Genomic DNA, 23,893 nt, shown 5'->3' on the forward strand with positions numbered 1-23,893 from the left:
ACACAGTGTGATATTGAAACAATACCAAACATGTAACTATCATAGTCATACAGTACAAATAACACCAAAGGCTCCTAGTACATAGGGATTACAAGTGTGGGTGGAGGCTACGGAAGCAATAAACCATGACACAGGGAAGGGGGGGGGGGGGGGGGGGGGGGGTAGAGAGAGAGACTGCGTTCAGACAATGATAGGACATTCTAGATCATTGGGGATAGTAATCCGACTTTTTCACTTTTCGTGTCGCAGCCCTGTCTGATCTCAAATGGGAGCCATAATCGACACTGTGTGAACCTGGCCTTAGAAGTGATTCCGTTGAAAGTATTGATTAGTACGTGTGCTTCGCCCATATATACCCATTTACCCCGATGGCCACGCTCACAGTTTTCATTCAATATGACCAGTTCACATAATAAAATACAAGGCGCAATTGTTTTGGTACCTTAGGTCCATTGTGGGGACAGTGATACCCGAAGAGGAGAGTTACCCCTGCACAATAGTTAAACTGACTTTTCATATTTTATTACACAACAATGCACACATACATTTTCTGTGTGTTGCCAATTGAGCGATTATGCTCTTACCAATTTACCAAAAGTGATTGACGAGTACACAATAAACCCAAAGTTATAAGTGATCATATGTTTTGTATCCAAAAGAATTTAATCTTATAGTAACAAAATAAATAATTTTGAATTAAGCTTAATTAATAAAACATATTTCATATAGGTTTGCTTAATTATAGCGGTAACAACACCATTCCCACTCTTCTACAACGGTGTATCGTTATCTCTGTTGTACCGCTCGTAGAATCTGGATCCTTTCATCCACTCCTCATAGACCCTGTAATAGTCGTCCAGCATGGAAGCAGAGAACCACTTCCTCCACTCCCCAGAGACGCCTGCAAGAAGTGAGATGAGGTCATGTAGCGTTTTCCTCAAGATGGTTAACATTTGAGGAATCCGGGATAAATAGGTTCCAGCAACCTATGCTGATTGTACGAGATGACTTAATGGACTGGGTGATAAGGTTCGGTAATGCCATTGCATGATACGTTGCTCATAATAGCAATCACTGGTTTGTGTGGTCCAGACTTAACTATTTACAGGCAGCAGTCATATTGTTGGATGCGGCGATAAACAAGAAAAAATCAAGCCAAAGAAGGAAAGAAATATAATCACCAATACTCTAAGTATTTCACTGCTGCCTGGACAAAATCGTCTGGGCAGAAATCCCAGGGGTTGATAGCATGAGCAATGATACAGCTGCCAGATTACGATGACACATAATTATCAAGGTCAAAATCACAGTCCAAAAGTAGGAAAACCTGAGTCCAACAATCTTTTTTTTGTCTAGTAAGTTAGTATTTAATAACGGTACCTTTCCCGAAAAGATAATTTGCACCATCAATCTTCATAGCATGGGCATCTTTGGCTGATTTCATATTTGAGAAGTGGCATTTCTCAGCAATTGCACAGCACAGGGCATCATCCCTCTTTAGTCCCAAAAAGTCAGACAAAGCCTGCACGGCTGCCACTGGATCCTGTTAAAAAAGTATGTGACGTTATTACTCGCACAGTGTATATTTGTTATAGTCACGGTCCTTTGTAGTCTATGCAAGATCATGTTGAATCCCGGTTCGCCCCGATTATGTTTTAGGTTTGCTCGTTGGCAGGTTTCACCCAAGTCGTAAACGGTGTCTTACCGGAGGATCGACTTTTGTGATAATAGTAAAAATTGCTTTGATGTTGCCCGCTGGTAATGTGATGTTACAGAGGATTAAGGCACTGGGCTAGTTTAAAAGTACAACTGTGTTCCGAAAAAAATGGTTCCACTGGAGAATACGTTATTTGAGTATTTGCTCACTCACGACCAGACAGTGAGTTCAACTACAGGTATATGATACGAGTTCACTCAGATAAAGATGTGGTAATGTGATGACCATTGCTAATGTGAGTTCACTCACTTTGGTTGTTAGGGTATAAATGCCGAAATAATTTTGAGACACTGTCTACGCAGGGAACAGCTAAGCTTAAATTTCTGGGCCGCGTCCAAATCAAACCCTCTCATTCAAAACTTAATAAACCAAAACATCAGCCCCCAAAACCAAGCTCTAGCTCGTAAACACCCCTTACTTACCCCAATATCCCAAATAATAACAAACTACCTAAATGAACACCAAATTAAAAATCTTAAACAAAACTGCAAACAATCAAATATCTTCACCCCTAAACTTAAAATACCCAAAATAGACACAACACTAGCTAGCCAAATAAATAAACAAACCGACCCAAACATAGCTAAAACTACCACACTAGCATACATACACGAAAATTGGTCAAATTGGTGTCACATTTACACGGACGGATCCTCAGATCCGACCTCCAAACACACAGGTTTCGGAGTCCATACCACACAACCAACTAAAACCACACAATCCTTCCGACTCCCAAACAACCAATCAATATTCACGGCAGAACTAATGGGCATGGCCTCAGCCCTCCATAATCAAGAATCCAAAAACCACAAAAAGATCCTAATACTTACCGACTCCCTAAGTGGACTGCAAGCCCTCCAAAACAAAAATACCAAAAACCGACCTAAATTAATAAATCAAATACTTAAAAGCTCCAACGACCTAACTAAGGCAGGCAAACAAATAACCTTATTGTTGATACCCGCCCACGTAGGAATATACGGTAATGAAAACGCCGATAAAGCAGCTAAACTATCCCTCAAAATCCCAGAAATAAGCTTATACTTACCCATCTCAAAATCAGAAATTAAAAGTGTAAACAAGCAAAAAATCACAAAAAATGGCATAACCTATATCTAAACTCAAATAGCCAAATCAAAAAAGTGCTCAGCAAACCACTAACCAAACCAAAAATTCTCCATCCATCAAAAAAATCGACAGAGTAATCACTAAACTCCAAACAGGACACACCAACCTAAATAACCACCTAAAAAAAATTAAAAAAACATACTACAGGTAACCGCCCACACTGCAAACAACCAGAAACCCCAGAACACGCACTCATCCACTGCACACACTACCTAACACATCGAACCGCATTACAAACCACCCTCAATCTAAACAAGGCTCTCACTCTAGAAGAAATACTAAACCCACAAAATAAACTAGAAAACTTCAAGGCCTTAGGCGTATTCTTAATCAAAACGGAACTAATAAAACGCATCTAAAAACACAAAATGGTGTGACAAACCAAAATATAGTATAAAATACAGAATTGATCAACAGCCCATCTTCCTCCTAAAACTGATTTGGACACCCAAACTAACCCAACTGATGTTAAGAATTCAAGTAATCCAACCTTTAAAGTGTCTTCGTAAGGCTGGAAGTGAACAGGTTTATCTGGGTTTTCTTGGAAATACTTCTCAGCTTCTCGCAGGTGTTCAAATATGCCATTTTTGTTTACTGCAAATAAATAACACGTAAAACGTATTTTCTGTTATCACCATTTCACACAAAGTGCCACAATGAAAACATTTCCGAACGAACCCGACATTACTGGTGGAGAAATATCTTTCTCTGTAAACTGATGTAGTGTTTTCTTCAAAGGAGAAGAACTAGTAAAATCCTAGATATCTTTTTATATCTGTATACTTATCCTGCATTACTTCTTAATGCATATTACTGCTTGTTTTTGACAGAGAAAAGAGCTGTGTGGTCTTTGGTTGAAGAAGCTGTTCCAACTAGCTGAGAGGTCTACCCTATCACGCAGCTCCCACGTGACCAAAGGAAGTGACGTCACGGATCCTCCCATTACTCTGGAGTCCGTAACATCGGAAGGCATCGCGGGGAGGCAGCTCTGCTATGGGTGGGTCTCTTTAGATGCAGTAATGCTGGATAAGTATACAAATATATAAAAAAAATATCTAGGATTTTACTAGATTTTTTTACTTATCCTGCATTACTCCTTAATGTATCTTTATTCGACGGAATCGGTGGTGGGCATACCTTCAGATCTGGACTTTCATCTTTTTTTCAGACTCTGTTCCCTTAGCCAAATCTTGACAGTGTGTATGGTTTCAGGTGACCACTCCATGTATGGGAACCTCCATTTCACTCAGCCCGTCCTCGGCTGTGTGGTTGGCATCAATGACCATTACATGGATGGGAAGAGTCAGGTATGCGTTGTGTCATGGTACTACAATAACTCTCTCAAGTTAAGGCCTTAGACCCGTGTACCGAGCCGTATGCAAGTGGGGCGTGAACCTTCTAGTCCACGGCAATACGCCAGGGAAGGTTGAAAGGCCGGCTCTGGATTGGAGGAGAGGTCAGTGACGTTTAGTATTTGTGACCTGTTGGGCCACTACTAACGGACCAAAGCTGTGCGTGCCCTGCACATCCTCCTATGCGACGTCTCGCAGGTAGTGACTGGCGAAGACTGTGTTTGATCGCCAGAAACACCCCTCCATGATGGCACGTACACAGCAGTTGCTCTGTAGCGCCATAGTGGAGGCGATCGCCCGGATCTCATGCAGATTTTTGGAGCGTGAAGGGTCCAATCCCACTGTCTCGTAGGCCTGGAGAATGATGGCTCGTAGCCAAACGGCGATCGTGTTGCGGCTGACTTCCGCTCGCGAGGTCACAGATACCAGTATGTCTATGGCGTTCCTTGGATCGTCCAATGTAGCAAAGCAGTGCCCTAACTGGACATAGCCGGAGCTCTTGTTCATCTTCTGTGCCCACAATCGATGATAGGGTATTAGGAAGACCTTCTTTTTCGTTCGATTGTAGAATGACATAGCTTCGAGTGGTTCGAAGGGCGCGTCTCTCAGTGAGGTGAGAATGACATTCAAGTTCCAAGCTTGTGGACGAAATTTCGCCTTTTGGTCTTCCAGCCAGATTGAGGAGCAGAACCTGTAGTTACGCGGGACAGAGGGCCACAAGGTAGGCCCTTGAGCTTACGCTTGTGGCGAAGATAGGGCATGAACTCGGCTAGGAATTGAGGTAATGCAGATGTGGGGTCTTGTTGTTTGCCCCTGCAAAAGCTCTCCAAGGATTGCCAATTGTTGTCATAGAGGCTCCTGTTGGTCGAGTGAGTAGCCATCGTGATGGCCCAAGCCGCTCTGGCCGAGTAGCCTTTGGCATTCAGTGCTCTCTGTAAATGGACCAGACGTGAAGACATAACCTGTCTGGTCCTGGGTGTGGCTGTCTGCTGTGATGGTGGATCAGAAGGATTGGCCAATCTGGGAGTGGCAGTGGGTTGGCGTCAGTTAGCTCTATGAGGTCGGTGAACCAAGGCCTCACGGCCCACCAGGGCAGGACCAAATTCAGATCAACGTTCTGTGTCGATCTGATCTTCTGGTCTCTGGGTACAGAGAGGAAGTCGAGGTGTGTCTGGAAGAGGTCCCTGATGAACTGAAGGCGATTTGAGGATGTCTACTCTGACTTCCTGAGGTTGATCTTCCAAACCCAACTGGTATAAGAGCCGGAGGGTGAAGTGCCTGTGGCTAAGTAGAGTGACAGTGTCCCAATGATTCAGGAAGCAGTCGTCTTATATGCCTCGAACTGAATGTCCCGGAGATGGAGGTACGAGGCTATCGGTTTGGTAAGCCATGTGAATAGCCACGGGGCATAAGAAATTCCAAATGGGAGAACGGCCCATTGGTAATGGACTCCCATGAAGATGAAGCAGAGGAATTTCCGGTCGTTGCGATGTATAGGCACATTTAGGTAGGCGTCTTCGATATCCAGGCTGATGAGTACACCCTGTGTCTGGTTCCTGGATCGCAGTAGCCTGAGCGTGGTCATCCTGAAATAAGGTGTACGTGCCAGGTAGCGTTTGTTGAAAGCGAAGAGGTTGTGGATCATCCTGCGTTTGTCCGAGTCCTTCTTGGGGACTAGGAAGACAGGTGAATAGAAGCACAGTGTTATGGCTGGGGCGTGCAGTTCTGGCTTAGTAGCTGCTGTTGGGTAGGGGGGTAGGTGTCCTTGGGGAAGTCGAGTCCTCGGAGTAATGAGAGTAGAGGAGACATTCATGCCCCATGACAGAGAAGGCGTCTGTATAGTCGACCGACGAGGCGCTGGCAAAGATTGTATGTGAGGATCCGTGATGTCATTTCCTTTGGTCACGTGGGAGCTGCAAGATAGGGTTGGCCTCTCAGCTAGTTGGAACAACTTCTTCAAGCAAAGACCTTCACACAGCTTTTTTCTCTGTCAAGAACAAGCAGAAATATGCAATAATGAGTAATGCAGGATAAGTAAAAAATATCGCTGTCATCCAACCTCATTTATCTCATTGTTTATGTTTTTGTCAAAATTTGAAACAGACCCTTTTCAGTTTCCTTTTGTCTCAAACGATCACAACACTACTGTGGCAGAAATGTGAGCTGCCAAAACCACTGTGCTCAATACAACTCTGCATAACGTTTTCATTATGTTTGCTTGTCTCAATCTTTAACAAATACTTACAGTTTCTGAATACCAAACACAACCGAAAGAGAAATGGACCCAAACCTCTTTGCTCCAGGAATAACTGGAGGAAATCTTCAAATGTTCCGTTGTAAACATTCCCACAGGCGTCGCGATGACCATGATGCATCTTATACAACGATACTGCGACGTCCTTAGGGTCACGCACCGTGAAGATGACACGGCACTTCTTCTCCTTCAGGTCTGACGGCGCATGTGTCAAGTGGTTATGACAGTTGAGGACACGGGGCGAGGGTTGGTTGTCAAGGTCTTCAGTAGGAGTTATCTCCAGATAGTCCTTAAAGCGGGTTATGGTCTCAGCTTGACCACTGACCAGCATGCACGTCATCTCCCATACCCAGTGCCCGCCTGAACCAAAAGATGAAGACAGTACCCATCAGTGGGATAACCATTTATCAAATACTGATCTTTAATGGAAAGATGTATCGATGACGATCCTTATTAGATAAATGTGTATCCAGCATGTTAGCCTAACATAACAAACAAGAGTCCCAACGTTACATATTAATTTACATGTAACCATGTGTATCCATTGTATACGTAACATGTATGTGTAGCCAAAGTGACATGCAGGAGCGAGATCATGCAATACTCTGTTAAGCATTTTTTTGTTGAAAATATATAAGTTATGGTTTTGCAATATGTTTAGTATCCCAGATCCCCTAAAAAAGATCCAAATTCAAAAAAGTTTGGTAGTATACAAAATATATAGATCAACTGAAAATCTTCACACCCAACGACCGCCTCCGTGGTCTTGTGTTAGAGCGTCCGCCCGGAGTGCGGAAGGTCCGGGGTTCGATCCCCGGTCGCGTCATACCAAAAGACGTTAAAAGATGGTACTTGTTGTTACCCTGTCTGGCGCTCGGCATTAAGGGGCTAAAACAAGGACTGGTCGGCTCGGAGTCAGTATATTGTGTCTGAGTGGGGTATTCATGTTAAACTGCGGCATGGTATCTCAGTGAGCTAGCACTATAAATCGGCATCAGTCCGGACTAGTACAAGCAGCCACACAAACACACACACGTACATGCACGTCGCTATATAAGTGCAATAATCTTTGAGGCGACGTTAAACCCAATTTCACCTCACCTCACCTCACACCCAACATTCTCCCACACATACACAGCCTCACAGAATGGGTGTATTGGCTTTGGCACTATGCCCAATACAGTTTCTGTTCATACTACCGCAAAGCTATCCCAATACTACTGCACTGATGGAATACTGACAACAGATTTCCAATAATGATTAACCGTAGTAAAATACCCTTGTCATTCTTCTACTGACCATACTTTTCAGATGGGTTAGCAGCCGTATAAAAGAGTTTGTTATAAAAGGAAATATGAAGCAATAGCAATATGAGGTTCGTCAATCAATGGATCAATAATCCACTGTATGCAGTTTGTACTTCATCTTGATTCTTATTGGGATTTGTATTTCATCATGCAGTGACCTACTTGAGAGGGCATCTTATCGATTGAGATATGTTGGAACAGTACTGATTAATGATTAAACACACATCATTGCTCAAAATATAAATCACTGGTTTATCAGGTCAAGACTCGATTATTTACAGTGCGGCAGCTTTCTCGTGCTTTACGGCACTAATTTCAAATTGGCGACTACGCTTCAAAACATATTTTGACAATTTCTCGCTTAAAAATTTGAAACCTGAACAAAAGAAAGTTCTAGAATGGCTAATATATGGTCTAGATTGTATAGATTAAGTCGTTAAGCCTTTAACTATCGTTCGAAATACCCCGTTTTAACGTTTCCGAGGCTGCATGATTAGAAATCACATTGCTACTGTCAATTTCATGATCTGGTAAGCGACGCTCTGATTGGTCGGATGAAAGGTTCTGACGTGACCCCTAATGGGATGTCCTCAGATCTTTGTTAAGCGGTAGCGAGAACTAAGAACTGATTTTAGTGAGATTGTTTGTTGTTTAATGCCACACTCAGCAATATTCCAGCAGTCTGTAAATAATCAATCTGGAACAGACAATCCAGTGATTGATATCAAGAGTATCGGTTTAAGCAATTGGGATAGGATGACATGCATCAGCCAAGTCAGTGAGTCTGACAACCGGATCTCGTTAGTCGCCTCTCACGACAAGCGCGGACGCATGTGACGGCAGCATGGGTTGCTGAAGACCTTTTCTCACCCGGATCTTCACGGGTCCTTTGTTTAAGTACATTCAGGTTTCTGTTAATGTCATTGCATTTCTTTTTTTGAGTTTCGTGATGTCATTGGCGCTGGAAATTGTTGATCTGCAGGTCTTCTCAACGAACAATGAGTCCGAGGAGCTTATAAAAGTGTCTGTGACAACTAAAGGCAACCATAGTCACCGTCAACAATCTCACCTGTTCTTAGATACCCAGGGAAGTAGATGTCATCTGGACGGAGCTTGAAGTTTCTGACTTTAATTAATCTGACGGGATTAATAAAGCAGGCACACCGGACACCTTCAAACATTTGAAACAACAGGCTGTGTCCATGTCGGTCTTTCTCCCAGACAATATCTTGCCCTTTCAGATCCACCTCTAGTGCCTTGCCATTGACCTGAAGACATCGTTTGAAACATAATAGTTTGCAGTGGCGGACCGTTAAACCATCGTGTCTCGAAACGATGAAAGCATTTGTGGTTAGTGATTCTGTTTCTGTGGCAATATGGTGTGTAATGTTAAAGTGAAAGGGGAGCCAGAACGAGGCAGGCCGTAAACGTTTACCACTTTAGTGACACCATCGTGCACGGCAGTGGTGTGAACAACCTTGCACAAGCACAGAGCACAATGCAATGCGAATGGCGTTGATTTAGACCACTCGTCCACTCGTGCACTTTGTGATCACTTAGTACCCTCTTTGGAATATTGCTGAAAGTCAAACCAAGATCTTCGCTGTACCCCTTGAGTTGGGGGTGGTCTCAAAATATTGCTGATTTTGTACCTTATTGAGATATGTGTTGATGGGGTTACCAAGTAAGATATGTACTACATTATATTTGCTTGGAAAAAAATAGTGGAAGAGTAAAAAGTTATGAAACGGGATGAGTATTGGAAGGTTGGGGTTTTTGAATCAAGAAGTATTTGTTGTTCTAAAGATGAATCTGAATCAGTACTATCACCCAAAGATGTGATAACTGCTGCAACTGACATCTACGCCGTCACATTTGCGGTACTGACGTTCTATTTCAAGAACATGATCTTCAGCCTTTTGCCATACCTCTTTTCTGATTCTAGAAAAGGCTGTGTTGACCAAGCCTTTGATATGTGTGAGTTTCAATGTTGTGTTGTCTTGCCACGAACCCTTTACAGTTAGCCCAGATAAGCGCAATAGGGGTGAGCTCACAATGTGTGACTGGCGTATGCAAGACAACGTGACCGTGTCATGCCGCCTGGACAACTGACTTGTACTTTACTGCTGGCTTTTTCAGGCGACATTTCTCCACAAGATTCGTGTCAGATGGTCAGGAGTCGACATTACAAGATGTCAGAAGTCTTTTCCTTTGTAAAGCGTGTTTTTGTTACAGTCAATGTATAAGATGCGATTCACTCAAACAATGTATAAAATGTCTAAAAATCTGTCCATTTATTCAACAGAAGATTAAGACGCTTAAAACATCACAATAGACTAATTATGCTAGGATTAGAAGCCAAAACTATATATATTTACTCTGAATTTCGTTTTCTTTTAATCCTATCATTTTCAGTCACTGGGTGACGAAATTAAAACATAATAACATAAATGGACAGATTTTTCAGTCAATTTGTAAAATAACTGAATATTTAGGCGTTTGATAAACTGCCTAAGTGAAAATTGTACACATCTTGACTATAAAATATACACAGGATAAAAAAAGCAATGCTCAGGTGAAATATTTACTTTGTGTTGCAAGTCAAAATAGCGTAAACGAAAATCGCACAATACCATGCAAGCTTATCAAAACTTCGTCACCATTACCGATGATACCCACAAAGATGCCTACATTTCCTTATCATTTCCAATACTGCATTTCATGTTGTTTATCAATGTGACCATACGCCCTTTTACTATCAATAAAAGTGACAAATGTGGTTAAGAAGGGCGCGGCACAGGTCGCAAACTAGTCTAGATTTCTGCTATATCATCCGGGTACTCACGGGGAAAAACAATAACAAAGGCAACAACCAGTCCCGGGGACTTGCTGTAGATCAGTGTCCCTTCAGTTAACTCCCCTGCCTCGGGAAGATGGCTTTGTGTGTGAGGTGACCAGTTGATTATTAAGTGATAAGGATTGATGTCCGTCTAGCATTGATTTGGCTGATGTTGAAGCCATTGTGATAGGAGGCCTATTTTCTTTATATATACCTTCTGTTTTGTCACCGCCGCCTCCGTGGTCTTGTGGTAGAGCGTCCGCCCGGAGAGCGGAAGGTCCGGGGTTCGATCCCCGGTCGCGTCATACCAAAAGACGTTAAAAGATGATACTTGTTGTTACCCTGTCTGGCGCTCGGCATTTAGGGGCTAAAACAAGGACTGGTCGGCTCGGAGTCAGTATACTGTGTCTGAGTGGGGTATTCATGTTAAACTGCGGCATGGTATCTCAGTGAGCTAGCACTATAAATCGGCATCAGTCCGGACTAGTACAAGCAGCAACAAACACACGTACATGCACGTCGCTATATAAGTGCAATAATCTTTGAGGCGACGTTAAACCCAATTTCATCTCACCTCACCTCACCTCTGTTTTGTCACAACTCATCCTGTTTGTCCGCTTGTTGAATTAGAAGACCAGGAATATTCTCAAACTGTCAAAACTCACAACCAACAAGCTGATATATATGTGACATTCAGATCTAACAAGCAAAACGAACATGCCGCCACACAACACAATAATGCTGACATGCTAATAACTACCTTTCATCAAGTGACTTACTGTATATACTGCTTGCTTGCTCTCTGTCGCCATAGCTTGTCGCTGAGATGGGGAGAGAGGTATACGGACAATGAGGACAGCCCTCACGCAGGAAGTAAAAGGTCAATAGGTCATGTACGCGTGACTCTCCATCCCTAAAAATTAATGAAGAGGCCCCGCAGGGGGGGTTCACGTTTAAGTAGAGGGGAGTTACGAGGATATTCACCAATTTAAACACATCCCTACTTTTACACTTTGACAAAATATTCTCTTGTTGAAATTAGATGAATCTCTGCCGCTGCTGCATGTGCACCAAGCTCCGTCGCGAGATGATATTTACAATGCATGGTACATGGCTCTTCATAATTTTGTGGGGTCCTTGACTAGTATATTATCAATCGCTAAGTCCGGTTAATCCGACATGGTTGGTTGCATATGATTTTGTCGGATTAACGAGTATATCGGATAAACGAAATTAAGTTGTATCAACTTTCGTGATCGAAAATCGGACAACTACACGATATATGACGATACAATCACATAATACAAAATTGAAATATTCATGTTGTGTAACATTGGAGTCACTGGAGCGTGAACCACGGTAACGGCATAGCGAGACAACGGGTGGAGCTGCAACCGGTAAACTGCATTGTTGCAGTAAAGCGGACCGTCTATATACACGATATCGTGCAAATAGTGGACCAATGCCGTGCTATATACACGACTGGAAAACTCCCTTCTCCGCCGTGAGACGCGAACGCTGATTGGTCCTACACACAAACCTGGTTCCCGGTCTCAGTTGCGCTACGCTACATTGTACATTACTCCCCAAAATGTTAACTCTACACTATAGTGCGGACATCGTTTCTAAAGAAATATATCAAAGATAATAAAAATTCTTTCCTTGTTGTTAAAATTGTAATTTCTTCTCTAAACATCTGTGAAGATATAAAGGTTTGCTGAGGTAGATAAACCAGGTATCACAGTTAGTTAAAAGTTTTGCAGTCGTACAGACATGTTGTGAATATAGAGATCATAAATATTTGGAGTAAACATACTTTACCAAATGAGATACTAGTATAACGAATCAGAATATTTATAGTTTAGTTCTGTTGAACAAATTAAAATCAAAACATAATTTCCCCTCTTAAAATACTACGAACCTTCTGGTAAAACAAAATTTACGAACTTTCTGTAAAAGAGCAAGCAATCTGAAGCAAGCATCTATTTTCCGCGTTTATATTGTTAAGGCTGTGGTTATTTATACTGAAAAGATCAGGGAGTTAACTCTGAAACTAAATACTTCAAACAATCAAACTAGTGTAAGCGATTCTTGGATTTGATATACATGTATGTATGTATCTACATATGAAATATAACTATAAATGCATTGAATATGTGTGACTGTGTATCATATGTCAAACTTGAAATCTTACTTTACCTAACATTTGGAAGGGAATCCTGCGTTTTCCCATATCGGTTGCAGGATTAACATCTTAAAACCTTGTTCCAAAACTTATGCTTTGACAGACACTTAATACTTTGAATTGTTTCCCCCAATGATAACATGTACTTGTATATAATGTTCGTAATCGCTACTGATCGATCAAATAATATAACCCGTGATAACATAACGTGTGAGTATCGTGTGCTGTTATTCCCACGATTTCGTGCATATTATGGTAAATGTTTCATTATTTACACGATATATCGTGTTAAAGTTCTGTTATTTACACGATGTCGTGCATATTGTGAGAAATTGTCTGTTATTTACACGATGTCGTGCATATTGTGAAAAATTGTCTGTTATTTACACGATATCGTGCATATTACTAGAAATTGTCTGTTATTTACACGATATCGTGCATATTGGGATAAATTGTCTGTTATTTACACGATATCGTGTACATTGTGGAATATGTACTCCTTATGTACACGATATCGTGCATATTACGAGAAATTGTCTGTTATTTACACGATATCGTGCATATTGGGATAAATTGTCTGTTATTTACACGATATCGTGTACATTGTGGAATATGTACTCCTTATGTACACGATATCGTGCGAAGGGACGGTACCGCTACGCCAAGAAAGCTGCTTTCTTAGTGGACAACGTTCACTTCCTGTTACTCATTTCATTGGTTGGTCATAGTTCGCGAAAGGTTGTTCTGACGTGACGTGAATGGGATGCCCTCGGCGACAGTGAGAACTTGTATCTGATTTTAATGAGATTGGGTAATCTAGGCATGTGATTAATCCTGTTTCCTTTATTAAAAAAAGCATTAATTGTTCATTGTTAAGCAAGTTTATCTATTCAGCCATTGAGATCACTGTGAAACTTTACCCGTAGAGGCCGTTATACACGCCCGAAAACTGTTTCTGAACGCGTCTGTAAATTATGTAATAGCCAAACTGTTGAAGATGAAGTTCACTTTTTGGTAACGTGTGATTGTTATAGAGATCTAAGACTTAATCTCTGGCAGAAAGTATCCCTTGTTAACCCCTCGTTTATTACCACGTCTCCTGCAAACCTAACCGTATTCTTAATGCAGTGCGACGATCTGGTTAAACCACTTGCTGCATTAGCCTTCTCAATGTTTCTGAGAAGAAAATATAATATAAAACAATAAATTGGGTCGTTGTATACATGTGATAATTCCTATCATCTATCATGTTGTTTTGCTGTGTTGTAGGGTTGTTGTATGGAGATGCTGTGAGTTGTGATGAGTGACTGGCCCGTAAGATTGTGCTGTATGCTTGTTTCATATTGTCGGGTTTGATTGTGTGTGTATGTGTATGTGTGTTGTTTAGTTGGGAGTGTGTACATGCGACAGTGGATTGTTACTTTGTTAGTGTCTTTGTACGTGCTTCTTTTTTAGTGGAAGCTGGAAAGGATGTGGATGCGAGTGGGGCGTGGTTGATAATGCAGATAAAGGGAGTGAGTATGGATGTGGGAATGGATGCAGGTGAGGGTATGTTTTAGAAATAGGGTGTGCGTGAGGGTAATCTGCGACGGTGTGGGTGAGGGTTCGGATGTGATTGAACGGTTGTCAATGAGTGTTTGGATGTGTTTGAATGAGCGGGTGTGTTTGAGTGGTTTGAGTAAGCTGCTGTGAGTGAAGGCCTGAATGTGGGAATGGATGTGGTTGTGTGTGTATAAGATGTTTGTATGGGGGAAAATACTATGAATGTTGTTTTTATAATTACTATTAAATGTGGTGTGTACATATAAAATAATATTGGTTTTCTTTTAGTCTTTTAGTGTCTCGTGGGCCATTTCGACCGGCCGCTGAGTTTTTACATTCTTGCCTTGTCATTTTATATGTACAGCGCGTGACACTATAATAAACTATTCTTCTTCTTCTTCTGTAATATGCAGCTACCAGCCGACTCGTCTCGCGTCAAGACACGGGGCTGGGTACTCGCGGGCAGATGACCACGGAGTACGCTGATCACTGTGTCGGATTAACGAGTCTGATGAGTGATTTCGGTAAATCGTTGCAAATTAGGTGTGTCGGAGTCGGTTCCCATCATCATTAGTGTCGGATAAAGCCGATTGTCGGATTAACGAGACTTGACTGTATACATGTTGACGGGGATCATAGAAAATATAGGGCCCCGACCAAGGAGTATGCTATAATTGTGAACATTGTTATAAGTAACCTGCTCTAACACAACATTACATGAATATGCACATTATTTTTGAAATTTTCAGCATTGTGCAAAATTATGATATTGTTAATTTCACATCATACCCGTGTCGCCGTACACATCCTCAAAACAAACGATGAGGGTTCGAACCCCGCTGGCGACACCTATCTTCCGACAAAATGTGAAATTATTCACTTGTCAAAATATAGTTCCGTCAATTACAAGTGCAAATTAATTGAAATGTTGGTTCTAGACAATGTAAAATTGACAAACAACACTCCATTCCTGAAAAATAACGAAGCATTTAAACAATAAAATGGCGTCTCAGATGTGTTTTTATACCTTCTCCCTGATATATAGTCACCAGCTCCACATGCTACATACAGAAGTAGTACTATTTCGTATTCCCGTCAGTTGCCACTGAATGATTCCAAAGCTATTTTATGTGTCGGCTGTTTATTGCTTTACCAGGTCGGTGGGATAGCCTTGTGGTTAAAGCGCCGATACCCGGGTTCAATTCTCCACATAGGTACAATGTGTGAAGCCCATTTCTGGTGTCCTCCGCAGTGATATTGCTGGAATATTGCTAAAAGCGACGTAAACCATACTCACTATTGCTTTACCAGGTTACCGAGTCTGACCATCCGACAGCCATGTGTTCACCTCTTACCGTTTTAATCAAGTGGTGGACCAATAGTTCCGTGTTTCTGTGCTAATCGGTCTCTGAAAGAGTCAGTAAAGAATATATTTTCCACGCCTGCATCAACAGAGAAAAATAGAAAATCCATAATATTCCAGCATGATACTTGTTAATATATGACCAATTTAGGTCTACTTTGTCTGGATTCTGCGAAGTGTGTGCTGCATGTATAAATGTCTGAAAAACACGCACCATATATATTACCAGCTGTCAGTCAGAAAACGTATTGCATTTCATTATATATATATATATATATATATATATATACCTTGTTAATTAATGAAAATAGTTTATTAAAGTTTTTCAGGTTTACAAACCTCCCTTATCATGTTACAGATGTGGTAGAAAAATATTTACCGTATTCGACGTAATAAGCGCCCGAGAACAATCCCACGAAGGAAGTAGCACCCCTTCCGATTGATCAATGTCCACAAGACTTACTTATTCGTGTACAATACGCACTCGTGTGTAATATGCACCCTTAATTGTGGGCAATTAAAAAATATATCTGTCGTATAAAAACATTTCAGGCTCTCGGCATAAACAACGAAATTTATCTTTCAACTCTGTTTTTTTTCACCAAATAATATTCTAATAAGAGCTCCCTATTTCTAATTTTGAGAGCACCCTGTGCGCTTATTACGTCGAATGCGGTAGGTGGAATTTGAGAAGCTGTCATACTACCGACAAAAACAAATGGATGAAATAATAGTGAAGGTCTCATGACTATTAATGTATGTAAACCTAATTTCGGGCGTGTAGATGAATATCTGGTGTGTCCACCATGTTGAGCGATACATGCACAACACCTTTATGGCATAATGTTGATTAACTTGTGGATGGTTGCCCTTAGTAATGCCCGGCATTCTGTATCGGAGTATTATGCAGTTAAAGTTCTATCTACTAGTATACACATTTGCACTGGCAAGTTGTGTAGTACAATATTTTTGAATTAAAATCTATGTCAATTTGTTTCCGCCATTTCCTCTATACCCTTTAATACATGTCTGTTGATTAATCTTATTGCTCATGAAAGTGTTCCCAAATCTCCTGATCATAAAACACGTTGATGTTTCTCCTTACTGATCTAACGTAATAGCATTTCTGATCATTACCATCATCATCAACAGATGACATATCAGATCACATATTTTATTTGGTTTTATTGTCTGTGCGGTCTTAAAATTGATTAAAATGTCCAATGCATATTTTCAATAACAGGACCTATTGCTCATAGAAAGAATGTAACATTCAATTGATCTTCCACTTATCTTACTTACTGTTTTTATCAAATAAAGACTAAATACGACATATGTCAGTCCGTTGACGAGGTTTTTACAAGAAAAAGACAGGGAGGATTGTATGGTAGCTATGACAGACAGATTGAAAGACGTTGTCGACGCGAGTTGTGTGCATCCCTAGGTTATTTGAACGACAGTCGCCGTGTAGAATGTTACCATACTTGAAGGATTTCCGTGGCCAGTGACGGAGGTAATTCAAGCTCCTTCCACACTGACACCGCATCAAAGTAATTTGTGTACCGATTACATAACTTTTTCTGACAGGGGGAAGCCGGGCAGTTCACGCGAAACGGACGACACTGTCTCGGCTGCACCTTTGATATAGTTAAAGAATGAACCATTAAACGATGACGCGAGACTCGTTCTCGTTGTATGTCAAGGCACCAGTTCCGTTTTCATAAACACTGTTGTGAGGGTGTGCTAGTCTGTCTTACAGACCCTGATACAAATATATATCAAATACAGCCCATGCAAGTCTATAATGTTTGGCAAGTCTAGATCACTGCAGTATCTGAAAATGAAGAGAGTCACTGGGCTCCTTTTTATTATATTTTTATTAAGATAACTAAACAACTGTTTTTTTATGTACGATATGTTCATTTCAGAGACTAGATTTTAGTCTAAGGGTGTGCCTCATATCTCAACAATTAAAGTAAATATGTTATACCTGTATGTACAAAAATATATACACTCTTCAAAAAGAAGAAGAAAGAAACGCACAGGTAGTATGTAGTTCATTGCACCTGACTACTCCAAAATCTAGAATATAAATTGGATATATGTTTTTGGAAAATGCTGGTGGCCTGTTATTCGACAAACGGTGTGTCAACGTCAGAACACGGAGCAGTCACTCCCACAACTGGCCAACGCGTTACAAGCAGAATGGCGCAGAATTCCGCAGGACAGAATTCGTACACTTATCCAGTCAGTGCCGAGGGGATGCAGAGCCATGATTGCTTCCCGGGGAGGTCACACGAGATACTAAGTTCAGCACAACCTTGTGGCCTTATGTGAAATGACAATGAACAGTTTTCAATGCCTTTGTACAATGACAAAATGTGACTATCGAGCTCCATAATTTCATATTTGTTTCTATGATATTACATAAAATATATCGACTTTAATCAGGTACAATAAATTTACTAAAAATCCATCCGTGCGTTTCCTGTTTTGAAGAGTGTATACTGGCTAAGTATTTGCCCACAGAAATACTTACATAACTGTTTATTCACGCGTGGTGTGGCATATTGTTATTGAACGAGAGTAGGTATTGTAGATTCCCCTGGAAATTATACAGACGACTTGACATTGAGTAAATTGGCCTAATTATAAGAAGAAGAGATTTTGCTGAAGGTCCAAGTGAGCAACACCCCCCAAGCCAGCACAGAGCATCGCCTTGTTAGCTAGCCAAGGTGAACTCCACTGTCGGTAATTACCACGTTATTCAGTGTCCAACCCAGGCCCACACTCCGTCGCAGTGGTGACTCAGCATAACACCACTGCCACAGGCTAATTTGCATATCACGTGACCGGACTTTTCTCTTGTTTGTAAACAAACGCGCTTTTTCAGAATTCAGTATAGAACGGACAAATTCAAGTATTTGGGGGCGCTTTACATATTGTTTTGCATAACTATATAGATATGCTACTACAACTGCGACAGTGAGTTGCATGACAACATATATTTATGCATCAAAGTGACCGTGTCACTAGCTCTCCGTTGGGATTCGATGACAGCACGTGAAGCCGTACAACCAATGTAAACATAGGATAACTACGCAAAAACAAGTAGATTTTTACGTATTTGCATACTTTCTCAATGAAATTAACCATTCTTTGACATTTGTTTATGAAAATGTGTAGACTTGTCAAACATGAAACGGATGAAAAGCATATGCAATATCTGGAATGGACTGTGAAAGATGTGACGAAGCGTCACATGGCGCTGGCCTGTGGCAGAGGTACTATGCTAGCTGGCTGCCGGCCGCATGGAACTCTGGGTAGGAGAGTGACCCAGGCCGCGCTAAAAAAAATCAAATCGCCCCTCATAAAAAAATCAAAGCGCGATCTGTCGCGCACAGTAATTTCTTGTACAGTCACTTACTTTATCAGCTGTTTATCCATACCTTTAGATTCAATACTCACTAAATCTTTAATCAATTAACGAAGAAAGACAGTTCACAGCAAACATTGTAAACAACTGTCGAAGACCGATAACAACCGGAAGTTTGAACACGAGTGACGTCCCTTGGGTTGCTGAATAAATTATCGACAGGATTGTCATAGCAAACGAAATGTGATTTACTTTAGTAGAAAACGTATCAAAACTTTGCTCAAAATTATGTTGTATTTTGTTGTTTAGTAACCAAAAACCTTTGAGAAGATGTTTAAAGAAATAAATATTCTATCTCGAACAGTTCTAAAAATATTTTTGAGCATTTTAGTTCGTTTTAGTTTCGTTTCTGAAATCACACAATATGAATCGTCGACTGTCATAGCAGACGATCTTTTGAATAGTGAATAACCATGTCGCGCAAAAAAAAAAAAATTACAGACTTTTTTAATCAAAAAAGAGAAAAAAACCACAAAGCATTGTTATTCATTTTAGTTCTTTATTTTGATCTGTTACACTTTTATATGATGATGTTCCAGTACATACGGTGGCCCATATTTTGATGTTTCACTTACTTTTATCGTAACCTTTTGCAAATTAACACGAATTGTCACGAAATTTTGTATACGCAATACGTAAATAACAAACGTCAGAACAATCAAACCTGGTTATTTATTATCATAAATAATATTTACACATACAGTTCATTATACAGTTATTTTCGCTTGAGAGTTGTACGCATTATACATGTATATTGTGTTGCCTCACTGCCACATTTGCCACACTGAAGTCATCATTCTAAACATAATATGGATATACACTATGGGTACTCATGGGGAACATCAAACCGATTTTTAGCGTGACAATATACTGCTTCAACTACGACCCCACACATTCACGAAATCATTACTTGAATGCGCTGTTTGATATCTGGAAAAAACCCACAAAGATTATTTATCTGACCCTTGTATACAGCTTAATAGACAACATGTGAAATGTGTCATATGATATGAGAGACTGAGTATTATAACCTGACCCTGGTATCATACCGCACAGAGCAAACTATGTATTTCCATACATTATACAGGGAGGTAAGTCATCCGCTATAACAAAATATTGTTTGTTGGCAAACGTGACCAAACATACAGTGAAAAGGTGTCAAGGTGTAGGAAACTACTTGGATGCACTGACGACAATTGATGTACATTACACATTAATTACAAACTAATACAAGATAATTACTATTAATTAGCTGTCTTACTGACCGTCTGTCTGATTGTAATAGCATGTACAGCACGTGTAAAACGTGTTTGCACAAATGTTATATCACAATGGCACTTAGCATATGTTACACACAGAAAGATCCATAGTTATAGTTGGTTTTAATTTAAATAGCACGGTATTTGAAGTATATGCGTCTAATGCAAATGCTTCGTAATATTATCCACGATAAGTGTGTGGTCACGCTAATCAGGACGTCCCTCCATACATGTATATTGTATTGGTTTTTTTAACCAAGGACATGTACATGCACATACATCAACCAGGGTCAAAGTATTTTTGATCAAACCACGACATAGGTATACGCTAGTATACACGTAGATGTTGTACAAGACAAGAGACACAATGTATTATTGATCATTAAAGAAATGTTCATGTCAATAAGAATATTTAATGACAGCATTATTGGAACAGGATTTATTACAAACTGGTTTTTACATGTATTTATCAAACATTACATGTACCTGCAATCCATTCACAGTGTAGCGTCATAGTATACATTGTACATGTATGGAGACTATTGCCATGATCCGGCGTGATTGTTTCATAAAACTCCTAACTACTGCCATAATGCAATGAAATAGTTTTCGCAGATCAATTTCAATACTTACCCTTCCCTAGAAACCCACGGTAACCACGGGAACTGTTTGTAACTTTAAAAGATAATGTCACTATTTCATTCATTTCGTTACTTGGCAACTCTGTACTAAAATTTAAAACACATCTCGAAACATTCGCAAAGTATGTGGATGAAAATCTGCATTTATTTTAACAGCCCAAAACACAAAGAAGCCAAAGATGACTTCGAAAGATTTGTTCAAATTATTAAAAAAAGCCGTGAATGGCAAGTATTGAACGGACCGCGACTAAAGACAGATTTCGATGTTTCGATGATTTCGATGTTATACCTCTAAAACTCAAATTTCAAATGTGTCTATAGTTATTCGGAACATTTGGTGGCAGTGAGTATGGAAAAAGTGTCTGTGACGCTCAAGCAACCGATCTCTGTGGGATTCGCCATTTCAGAACATGCATGGCGACTTTTGTACAAATTTCATTATAATGTTATGATCAGGGAATACGATAGTGATCATGTAAGAATATTGATGGCGTATGTTAATGACTTTGACTTTGACGCGCCCAACTACTCCAAAGACCACTTCAAGTCATCAATGAGATGGAAGATGAAGTCGGTTCTGAAATCATTAGGGCTTTTTAAGCATTCGAGCCAAATATTGGTTTTATTGTATGACAAAGCTCCGGGTGATATTATGAGTTATGAGAAACCCACAGCCAAAGGCATACAGAAAGCTTATATCAACAGACATCACATGCATTATATGTATAGACTCTGTCACTTCCTGTTAACAATTCGATCTTTTCAAATGAATTAAACACCATATCCATGATGCCTTGATAACCACCACCCTCCTCCAAGGGTAAATTTATGTCATATTTGACTTGATTCTATCCTTATTCATTTTCAGAATTGCATGAAACAGGGAAGCTTCAAATAAAATCATACAATTTAAAAAAAAAGTATTAAAGATTATGTTTCATTTGAGGAAGCGTTGGAACACACTCAGCATACACACGGTCTGTGTGACGAGAAACAAATGTGCATGTCTGATACATACAGTCAAGATTACCAAGGCCCTTATCTATTGTTGAAGGGACAAACACGAGATATCACAACATGATGGAAGTATGATGTACTGTCTTAACATGGCCAGATCATGTACTGATTATAAGCAGAGTCGAGCACTATAGCCATGTGTTCTGATGTTCTGACACTCTACAGTACGCTATGATGTGTGCAAATACTCTCGTGTGAGCTATTTAAGGAATGACTCATCGATTGTACATCGTAGAATGTTCCATAACAATATCCAAACAAACATCAAGAGACAATGTGAATATAGTTTTATTCACAGGCTGAGATGTACATTATATCTGTATCGACATTAATGGTTAAAGGGATGGACTGTGTAACCTCATTAAATGATCACTTCTTAATCGAGTTTGTTTGTTCCTTCCTGCGCCTGAACTATACATGTTGGAACATGATATTGTTATATCACGTCTCGTAGCCCACGGGTTGAGGGAGGGTGGGGGTTGTTGTTGGTTTTGTTTGTTTTGTTTGCTTGTTTTTTGTTTAACGCCGCACTCAGCAATATTCCAGATATATGACGGCGGCCTGTAAATAATAGAGTCTGGACCCAGTGATGGACATCGTGAGCATCGATCCACACAATTGGGATCGATGACATACATCAACCAAGTCAGCGAACCTGACCACCCGATCCCGCTAGTCGCCTCTTACGACAAGCATAGTCGCCTTTTACGACCTATTCTACCCCGGATCTTGACGGGTAATGTTGTTGATGGCGACAATGATATATTGCGAATGGAATTCACTAGACTTGACTATGGTATGACGCATCTCCCTCTCGTAAAGATGTCACTCATCTCGCTCCATGTAACGTTTTTAAATGTTCCACAAAGCTAACATGCAAAGCTAATGTGCGTCGGTAATGTTCCGTACAATATCTCTCAAGATGTTTAAATCTATGTCTCTCGGATATGTATGCGTACCAGGCATCAAAGCTTGATGTATTATGAGTTGGTTGTCTGTTAACAAATCGGTCAACTATCTAGAATAAACTTGATCTAATCGGCTGCCAAAGGAGGCCACAGGAACAACAACCAAATTAAAGGATGGCGCCATGAAATGAACTCCCTGACGTCATGCCACCCTAACTTTAGTGACTTCATACTCATGGTAAAGTATTGGATACAGACGTGAATCAGCGAGGAGAAGGCGATACACCGCCGCGGCTTAAGGTCTGAGAAACTTCTGCCTTGGAATACATGGATTCCGTTGAGAACTTGCTGGGCGTGTGGGAATAAACTCTATGTATGAGTTTACAATCCCACGAACTTCTAAGTGCATAACACCCAAACACGATCTTTTGACTCTCACGTGAGATTTAATCACATTTTGTGTGAAATCTATGATTTTAAACTATTCACTTAACATGAATAAAACATGGTCAAACAATCCCTGATTGACTTGTTGTCAAACCTCCCACTCTGAATTAACCTCTAAAAGGTTTCCGTCGATAACAGTATCGTTAGCTTGCTGATATTTTATAGGCTGTATATATATTTTATAACTCCACTACGTCCACCCTGTCCATTAGCATAGAAATACAAGTAGGTAGGATGAAATGGTGAGATTTTAACAAGTACAGCATGTGTTTCTTAATGACAGCCTTGTCAAGTACGAATGGCGGAAGGATAAAGATGTACGTGTCAGTTTACTTGGGGAGGGGGGGGGGGGGGGGGGGGGGGGGGGGGGGGGGGTTACTTAGTGATGCAGGTCAGGGACAAACTCCAGAATGCCCATATCAAGGACAAACTTCGGGCAGAAACAAATGTAGACTTAAGAAATCTGGAGTTCAGAGCTTAACGCTCGCAATAAAGTTA

At 40.5% G+C, this 23,893-nt stretch overlaps 1 protein-coding gene across 6 annotated transcripts; it reads right to left on the reverse strand.

Moving 5' to 3' along the window:
• Positions 1 to 657: 657 nt before the first annotated feature.
• On the reverse strand, positions 658 to 19,251 carry LOC124112421 (sulfotransferase 4A1-like). Of its 6 annotated transcripts, none has more exons than XM_046472517.2 (8): positions 19,137 to 19,251; positions 15,680 to 15,732; positions 11,377 to 11,510; positions 8,828 to 9,026; positions 6,488 to 6,811; positions 3,336 to 3,439; positions 1,381 to 1,543; positions 658 to 901 (listed from the first exon to the last, which is right to left on the reverse strand). In XM_046472517.2, exons 3-8 carry the CDS (start codon positions 11,407 to 11,409, stop codon positions 771 to 773), a joined length of 954 nt encoding a protein of 317 aa, XP_046328473.1. In that variant the 5' UTR covers positions 11,410 to 11,510; positions 15,680 to 15,732; positions 19,137 to 19,251; the 3' UTR covers positions 658 to 770. The 6 variants fall into 6 exon arrangements, with proteins under 6 accessions (XP_046328473.1, XP_048239972.1, XP_046328474.1 ...); XM_048384015.1 differs by having other exon boundaries at positions 15,622 to 15,732; XM_046472518.2 differs by having other exon boundaries at positions 19,156 to 19,247.
• Between the last annotated feature and the right edge of the window lie 4,642 nt (positions 19,252 to 23,893).

This window comes from Haliotis rufescens, unplaced genomic scaffold, assembly GCF_023055435.1.
Source record: "Haliotis rufescens isolate VD_foot unplaced genomic scaffold, xgHalRufe1.0.p SCAF_5, whole genome shotgun sequence".
NCBI lineage: Eukaryota > Metazoa > Mollusca > Gastropoda > Lepetellida > Haliotidae > Haliotis > Haliotis rufescens.

Bases quoted from the DNA above. Each gene is read 5' to 3' on its own strand.
- LOC124112421 (XM_046472517.2), bottom strand. From the start codon at position 11,409: ATGGCGACAGAGAGCAAGCAAGCAGTATATACA. The intron at 3,440-6,487 runs GTTTGGGTCCAT...ATTTATTTGCAG, and splicing joins GTTATTCCTGGAGCAAAGAG to TAAACAAAAATGGCATATTT. The intron at 902-1,380 runs GTACCGTTATTA...CACTTCTTGCAG, and splicing joins AAATTATCTTTTCGGGAAAG to GCGTCTCTGGGGAGTGGAGG.